This window comes from Emiliania huxleyi (genome assembly GCF_000372725.1).
Source record: "Emiliania huxleyi CCMP1516 unplaced genomic scaffold EMIHUscaffold_23, whole genome shotgun sequence".
NCBI classification, from domain to species: domain Eukaryota; phylum Haptophyta; order Isochrysidales; family Noelaerhabdaceae; genus Emiliania; species Emiliania huxleyi.
Window position 1 is genome coordinate 994375 of NW_005200333.1, and position 8275 is coordinate 1002649.

At 65.7% G+C, this 8275-nt stretch overlaps 3 protein-coding genes across 3 annotated transcripts in view; 2 read left to right on the forward strand and 1 right to left on the reverse strand.

Annotated features, from left to right (window-relative positions):
* Positions 1-2835: 2835 nt before the first annotated feature.
* Positions 2836-4257, reverse strand: EMIHUDRAFT_100402 (hypothetical protein; the record flags this gene model as incomplete). The annotated part of the gene is made up of 1 exon (XM_005779631.1): positions 2836-4257. One exon carries the CDS (start codon positions 4255-4257, stop codon positions 2836-2838), a length of 1422 nt encoding a protein of 473 aa, XP_005779688.1.
* Positions 4258-4411: 154 nt separating this feature from the next.
* Positions 4412-6111, forward strand: EMIHUDRAFT_450229 (hypothetical protein). The gene has a single exon (XM_005779632.1). It carries the CDS (start codon positions 4483-4485, stop codon positions 4897-4899), a length of 417 nt encoding a protein of 138 aa, XP_005779689.1. The 5' UTR covers positions 4412-4482; the 3' UTR covers positions 4900-6111.
* Positions 6088-8275, forward strand: part of EMIHUDRAFT_450230 (hypothetical protein) — a gene marked incomplete at both ends in the record, with an annotated part of 2998 nt that continues 810 nt past the window's right edge. Inside the window, 5 exons of the mRNA XM_005779633.1 lie at positions 6088-6130; positions 6339-6452; positions 7117-7469; positions 7569-7814; positions 7892-8127. Coding sequence (XP_005779690.1) covers positions 6088-6130; positions 6339-6452; positions 7117-7469; positions 7569-7814; positions 7892-8127 — 992 coding nt within the window. The remainder of the gene's footprint in view (positions 6131-6338; positions 6453-7116; positions 7470-7568; positions 7815-7891; positions 8128-8275) is intronic.

Genomic DNA, 8275 nt, shown 5'->3' on the forward strand with positions numbered 1-8275 from the left:
GTGCCGCTAAGCCCTGTTTTTTTTTTCATGCCCGCAACCCCTTCTCTGCTGTTTTCACACCGATCATAATACGCGATCGCGCAGCCGTGAAAACCCAAGTTTCCCGGACGCTTCTTTTGATGAATGCACGTCCTGCTCCGGTCGCATGTTGAGAGAGGTACTGGTTGATAGCAGTCGAGACGTCGTCTGTATCGGCCGGGAAGTCGTCGACTCCGTCTCCGCGCTGCTCCATGCGCGCCTTCAGCGCCGCGGAGCGTTTGCTCTCGTCGGGATCCGTGCACTCCATCACCGCAGTTCGCACGGGCTCCGGGCTGAGCTGCTCGGCGGTGACATTGCAGATCGAGATGGCCTCGACGAGCTGACAAGGCAAGCGCTCTTGCAGGTACGACTTGAGCCCCGAGATGATAGCCCGACCCAGCAGCACAGAGCACACTTGGAGGGAGGCAATAACAAAAGTTACATTCACAGGTGACACTTCCCTCCCTCCCCCCCTCTCCCCCCCCCCCCCTCTTCCTCGCTCCCTCCCGGCGGTACGCTGGTTGCAGCACTGAGCACACTCGCACGGCCTCTCGAGGTCGATCACTTTGTCATCGCCGCACACGTGGGCGGGGCACAGGTCCCTATATTTCTTGTCTGGCCCCACGGAGTCGAGCGTCACTGAGAGTCCGGTTGAAGTGAAGTCCACGTCGCAGGGGTCGAAGGATAGGGTGCCTTCCGGCAACGATTTCCATGGGCCCAGAACTATATCGCAGCACGGCATGTTGTCCGGCGCCAGAGCTTCGCCATTGGGATGTCTGATTGGATGGAGGGCATTGGGATTACTGATTGTGGTCAAGCCCTCCATCCACGGTTTCCAGGCGATTTTCTCGCAGCCGCCCCAAAACGGGATCTCGAACAGCCGGAAGAAGTCCCACTTCTCCTCGGAGCTCTGCGGCAGACGGTGGAGTTGGGGAGGCAGGGCATGCGAGGGTGAAGGAAAGCCAGCTATGAGTGAGGCGGCTCGCACACCTTGAACGGCTCCATCTTTTCAGCCGCAACGAACGACGCCTTGAGTGCTGGCGCCGGGGCCAGCGTATGCGCGGTGAGGGTGCCGACCACCGCCCCGCCTGCAACGGCATTAGTACCAATTGCGCAAGGGGCATGCGGTGGGAAGCTGCAGGGCCGAATGGATGGCGGTTCGAATGGATGGCGGTTGTGCGCACCAAAAGCGGCGGTGACGACGAGAAGCGTCTTCATGGCGCCGCTCTGGTTCGTCTCCATCGTTGCTGCCTGCGGCACTGCGCTCACAGACGTCTGAGCGGCGCGCAGAGTAAGCCGACCCGACCAACAACGACGATTTCTGCGATCAACAGTCCGCTTTCGCGCAAAGCGAAGCTAAAAGTACGTACAGAGAGAGAGACCCGCTCTCTTTTCTCCCAGTAAGCTATAAGTACGTACGTACAGAGACAGAGAGAGTACGGGGCAGTCGAGACTCGCATGCTCGCATCGGTTGCCTCCATGAACGGCGGAGCTATGGGTGCGCCGGTGTCGTCGGCGCGCGGGCCGCCCTGGCCAAGGGCGCCGCCCAAGCGCGAGGCCGCCTCGGCGCCGTGCACCGTGAGAGAGCCGCCCGCTGGCGGGTGCCGTACGAGACACCCCCCTCTCTCTGACGTAGCCGCCGCGTCTCGACTCGATGATGGCGCCCGCCGCGACACCGCCCGGAGCGGCCGCACACTGCTCGGTACCCCCCCTGCACATCTAAAGCCATGGCCGACCCCCCCCACCAGCAGCAGCGCTCTGCTGCTGGGGGGGTCCGGACCCCCCGCCCCAGCAGGAGCGCTCTGCCTGTGGGGGGTGCTGGCATCTCTCATCTCTGTACAGACAGCAGCTGTAGTAGCATGTGTGTTCCAGTGGCGAGAATTTATGTTCGACACCAAAATCAGTGGTCTCACCACGTGGGGACAGGCCAACAGCTAGTGGGACGAACGAGGGACGCGACGGCGGCCCAAGCGGGAGGGAGCGGAGACAGTCGGCAGCGAGCGAAGTGGGTGAGACTGATGATGCTCCTTCGACTTAGGGAGCGGTTCAGCTGCTGGGCGGGCTTCAGGCTGGTGCTCACGCGAAAAGGAATCGACGCGATGTACAAAGCATACCAACAAGAGGAGAAAGAAGAGGACGGACATCAGTGATGACGAAACAGAAGCTAGCGCAGACGAGGGCAGGGCAGACCCGGGGACGGCGGAGTCGGAGCAGACGGCATCGGCTGCCGAGGAAACGTTGCTCGTTGGGAAGAGGCACGAGGAGGGCGGCGACCTCAACCGACTATGGAGGACCCGTCACCAGACGACGCAGGGCGGACGACGGGGAGGCGGAGCAGACGCGCAGGGCGAGACGAGGGAGGGAGCAGGATGTTGCGGAGATCAGCAGGAGGATGTACGACGAGATTAGGAGCAGCAGGGACCCGAGGGACCATGTGGAAGACGGCTAGTGCTAGTCCCCCTGGGAGAAAACTTCATGTACGGATCATGTAGTCCCCACACAGACGCTGTCGTGGGATGGCGCTAGTCATGAGAGAGTGCGTCGTGGTCACTCTCAGAATTCACACTCATATGACATATCCTGGGAGCTCGAACCCTACCCGCCCGCTCACCGCATCCCAAATCGCTCCCTTCCCCTCGTCGCCCAACTTGTTGATGTTGTACTCGAGGTTGATGCTTTTCAGAGCACCCTGCTGAAAAACGCAAAAAGAATTTTACCACGCAAAAAGAAATCAATCTCCCCGACGCCGAAGCGCTTCTCAAGACTCTAATCCCATGCACGTACGCCCCCCTGGCCGACTCCGCTCTCAGAGCCCACTCACATCTTGAGCCTGAACCCTTCCCGCCCGCTCACCGCATCTCGAATCACTCCCTTCCCCTCGTCACCCAAATCGTTGTAGCGGAGGTCGATGTTGTTCAGCACCCTGTTGATGCGAAGAGCGGATGCTAGCGCCTTGGCACCCTCCTCGCGGATGTCGTTGTCGGAGAGGTTGAGGGTGGTCAGCACCTCGTTGACGCGAAGAGCGGAGGCCAGTGCCTTGGCGCCCTCGTCGCCAATGCGGGTGTCGGAGAGCACGAGGGTGGTCAGCACCGCGTTGACCGCGAGTGCCTTGCCGATCGCCTTGGCGCCCTCGGCACCGATGATGTTCTCGCTGATGTTGAGGTCGGTCAGCACCTCACTGCCCGACGCGTACTCGGCGATCTCTGCGGCGCCAGTCGGGCCAATGTTGCAGCGAGCCAAGCCCAGCGAGGTCAGCTTGTTGCGCTGCCGCTCGGCACGCACGATGCCGAGGGCCGCCTCCTCGGTGAGGCTGTTGAAGCCCACGTTCAAGGAGGTCAGCACCCCGTTGCCGCGCAGCGCCTCGGCGATTGCGGCGGCGCCCTTGGCGCGGATTTTGTTTCCAGTGAGATTGAGGGAGGTCAGGACCCCGTTGACCTTAAGGGCCTCTGCGATCGCGCTGGCACCCTCGGGGCCGATGCCGCCGCTGCTGTATGGGTCGCCCGACAAGTCAAGAGTGGTCAGCACCTCGTTGACGCGAAGAGCAGAGGCCAGCGCAGCGGCACCCTCGTCCCCGATGTTGTTGTCCCGGAGCACGAGGTTGCTCAGCACCCCGTTGACGCGAAGGGCGTCGGCGATCGCGGTGGCACCCGTGGGGCCGATCTGGTTCCAGGAGATGTCTAGCTCAGTCACCACCCCGTTGCCGCGCAGCGCTTCCGCGATCGCAGCGGCGCCCTGGTCGCGGATCTGGTTGTTGGCGAGGTTGAGGGTGGTCAGCACCCCGTTGACCTTGAGGGCGTCCGCGAGCGCAACGATGCCGGACGCATCGTACGCACCATCACCGTCCTCGTCAATGCCGCATATCTCGTTGCCGCTCAGGTCGAGGGTGGTCAGCACCGTGTTGCCGCGTAGCGCCTCCGCGATCGCGGCTGCGCCCTCCGCGCCGATGTTGTTGTGCGGGAGCGCGAGGGTGGTCAGCACCTCGTTGCGCTCGAGTCCGCCTCTGATCCGAGCAGCGCCCTCGTCGCCGATTTTATCTGCCGCATCCCGCCACTTCGTGTTTATCCTTGAAACGGCGTTTGCCACCAGCGGGGTGGCGAGGTCCTTGAAGCGGCTGCTGCATCGTTTGAGGGCGACGGCGGAAGCCAGGTCAGACTCGGCAAGCCGACTGGCAATCTTCCGCAACAGGTCGTCATTGAGATCTGCAAGGCAAGGAGGCTCGGCATCTAGCTCGGCGTCCATGGATGCGCGTCGGCGGGCACATCTCAATCACACACCGCCACTCGGCCGCACGCGTGCACACTTGTGCCTGTGCGGTGTGGACGCGCTCTCGACGCGCTCCTCTGACACACAGGCGTCCCACTAGGTGTCCGCTGGTCCTCGACACGCTGACGTCGCCACTATCGCCATCTGCGAAGGCTAGCCCGCTTCGTCGCCACGCTGCCCAGCGACGACGGCGCGGAGCTCATGGCATCGTCCTCTGCGCCTCTCGGACTCGAGTTGCTCGTTCCCGCCGGCGTCGCACAGCTCGGCATCGTCCGCGCCCGCAGCGAGTATTGCCTGACCGACGCCGACCTCCAAGGGCTGCCCCGCTCAGCGCATCCCGGCGCTGGCGTCATGTTCTCCGTCAAGGATCTCGCTAGCGTCGCCATCCTGAAGGGGTACCGCGAGCGCGGGCAGCGGGTCGTGCGTATCAGCAGGCCCGACGTCTCGCGGGCCGAGACGCTCTTCCTTCCCACGGTCGGCGAGGTAAAAGCCATGATGCCGGGACGCGCAGACCCCTCCTCGGGCGCCGGCCCGAGCTCTGGCTCCGGCCTGAGGAGCGGCGCGCTGGCTCCTTCTGACCAAGGAGCAGACTTTTTATTTGACAGAATACGCCGTTAGTCCAACCAGCAGATGTGAAAAATGGTAGCGAGAGTGCACACCCGTGTGAGCGTGCCCCACACCCGTGAGGCGTGAGCGTGACCCATTGCCGCCGTGAAACAAGCACATGGCTAGCAATTGCAGGCGGCCCTCGCGCAGCGCAACGCCCCGCGTGCAGCGGAGGCGGCGACCGACGCCTGTCTGAGCCGTACGCGGGCGAACGCGCCCCGACACGCAGACTGACGCTGACGGCCGCAGCAGCCCTCGCCCCCGCCACGTGGCACCCCTCGCCCCCGCCACACCCGCGCGAGCTCGCCCGCTGTGGCGGCGCGGCGGTCACGGTAAAAGGCGCGACCGCACTGCCTCTCGGCCGCTCTAGCCGAGCCGAGGGCGCCCTCGCCCTCGCCCTCGCCCTCGTCGCCGCCGGCGTCCTGGGTCGTTGCGGTCGGTGTGGGAGGGCGTGATCCAAACGCAACGAGCTGCTTGCGCGGGGCCGGGACGCGGGAGGAGCGCCGGGACGCGGGAGGAGAGGCGGGTGCGGCGACCGACGCCGCGCCGCGAGCAGCGGGAGCGTCAGGACGGAAGTGCGCGACACACCCTGGCGATGGAGTATGAACAAGACGAGCGGGAGGGCACCGAGACACATGTTCGCCGCACCGGTGGATGGTCCAATGATGGTCGTCGTGCCTGCGCCGGCGGCTATTGCAGCGGCAGCGGCGATCGCAGCAGCAGGGCAGCTAGCTAGGATCACCGGCGCCTCACCCGCCCGTGGAAGCTTTGTGGCCTTGTCCGGCCACGTTGTACGGATCAATGTCGCCGGCGCCGAGGGATTACAAGCCGCGCCCGCCTGAGCGAGCGGCGTCAGCCAGCCGCGCAGCGCTCGGCGAATCTGAGTGAATGTCGGCGGCGCGCTCGCGACAGCGCAGCGCCGCACCGTGTGCCCTGCAGAAGGCGAGCGTCGTCGCCCGGAAGGACGGCATCGCGCGGAGCTGGCTCTATGGACGCACGATCAGCGCCGTCCGCGGCGCTTCCTGCGACAGGAAGCAGCAGGGGCTGTCATGCCGCCGGAGCGGTCTCGGCACCACGTCGAACGCGCGGTGGCGGGGGAGGTCTGTGGGTCGCCAGGGCGCGTGTGCGGGCCGAGGGTGCGCCGGTGGGCGTGTGGGGTGGGTAGGGTTGCTCAGGGGCGCTCACACGCACGCACGGCGAATGGTGGGATTTGTTTCGCATGCGGTGACCACAGTGGCCGAAGGTGGTGCTCGCTCGCAAGGGCGGAAGAGGCGTAGGAGCCGGAACCCAGTGGCCGCTTGAAATTTTCTTTTGGTTTCGGCTCAGCACTGAGCGTGGAGCGCCACACCATGCTCTCTCCCAGCTGTGCGCGCCGGCCTACCATCATCCGGTCCGAGTACGAGTCGACGTACGCGTTGGCCGCTCTGTGTATCTCGAGACCTCGAGAGAAGGCCGCCTCCCCGAGGGCCCAAGTCAAGAATTGGCTTTTTTTGGCGGGCAAACGTACGCGGACGAGAGCAAATTGCTTGCGCTCTGGAGCCGCTGCGACAACCTCAGCATGCTTTGTCGGCGAATCGGCGGGAGGACGTGGGACCGGCTCCACCCAACGGGGGGGCGTGTATAACTCACGCTTAGCCCTCTGGGTTCCGGCTCCTAGCCAGATAGGGGGTCTGCACACCTTCCTAACTAACTAACACCCTATGCAATAGGTAGGTAGGTCCGGTTTTGACCGCCCCAGAGGGCCCCGCAATAGGTAGGTACCCCCTATTTTCGTCTTTTTTCGCGTCGCTACGCGGCCTGGGGATAGGTAGGTAGGTAGGGCGTTTTGGCGCGACTCAGTGGGGACAGACCCCCTATCAGCCGGAACCCAGTGGCCGGGCTTCGGATTTCTTCTTTTGGTTTCGGTTGTTCATCCCCGAGGGCGCCAACGCAGCTCAACACGCCGACCCGCCTCCCTTCGACGCTGGGCGGCGAACGTGCCGTGAGCGGTGTGCATGCCCGCGCGCCCCGCTCGCCGTCGCGCCCGCTCGCCAGCACGGGGTCGTGCGAGGCCCGAGCCTGCACGCCAGCAGTCCGAGCGCTCTCCCGAGGAGGTTGACTCCCTCCTGGCTGCGCGCCCGTGGCTCCGCCGCCGTGCACTGGCCTCCGTTGCCGGGGCTGGGCTCTGCGGTGGTTTGGGAGTGGCGGCAGTGGTGTGGGAGTCTCGCGCCCTCGGCGCCGCCTGCGCAGGCTCCTTCGCCACCGCCGCGCTCGCCGCTCTCTCCTCCGCAGAAGATGGAAGCGATGCGGTGGCAGGGGCTCGGCCTGCCGCTGGCGCGCCGGCGCCGGATGCCGACCCGGTCGACACGAGCCTGGTTTGCTGCCTCTGCTTCGAGCTGCTCTACGAGCCCGTGACCCTCGCTTGCCAGCACAGCACCTGCAAGGAGTGCCTGCGCAACCTGCTCCGGGCTGCGGAGGACGACGAGGACCTGCGCTGCCCGACGTGCCGGTCGGAGATCGACGAGGCCTTTGCGAGCAGCGTCATGTCCGCGGGCTGCCGGCACAACACCACGCTGCAGAGCCAGTGCGAGAGCCGCCACCCGGTCGAGTTTGCTCTCCGCCGCCGCCACGCGCCGCCGCCGCCGCCGCCGCCGCGCCACAGTCTGTGGCTGCACGCGCCAGGGCTCGCCGCCGTCGCGGAGAGGCCGTCTTGGCTGGCGGCGGTCTCCGCCTCGCTGTGCGTGCTGCTGCAGCTGCAGGCCCTCGCCCTGCCACACTTGCTCGGCGACGAGGCGCTAAGGGCGGCGGGCTCTCTGCACGGCGAGGCGGGGTGGAGGACCAGTGCTGCCATCTTCCTGCACACGAGCTGGGCGAGCCTTCTGATGGGGATGGACCTTGCCGCCCTGCTGCTGACCGTCCACCTCGGCCTCTACCCGGCGGCGATGCGGGTCGAGATGCAGGCCTGGTCCCACACCTCCAGAGTACCGAGTCCGGCGTGGGTTCAGTCCCGTGGGTGGTGTGGTAGGCCGGCGTGCCGTGGCTGCGCGGCTCGGCCACCTGCTGCGGCGTCGCCGCCGTCGCCGCCGCTCGCGCCTTCGTCTGGGCGGGAGGCCGGCTGGAGGCGTTCCTTCCCGCCGCGGCTCTCGCGGCTGCCGTCGGGCTCCACCACGCCGTCGGCCTCCGCCTCCGCCTCTTTGACCCGGCCATAGGACCGCAAGTGGCGCTCTGCCTCGCCTCGAGCCTGCTCTGCTGCTCGGTCGCTCTCCCAGAGCCACAAGCCGCCCCGTCCTCCCGCCCTGCCCACGAGTCCTCACCCGAGTCCCCTAGCCCCCCCTGACTGCTCCCTCGCCCTGTACTCCTGGGATGTGTGGCATACATCACTTAAATTTTTTTTTTCTCCCCCCCCCCC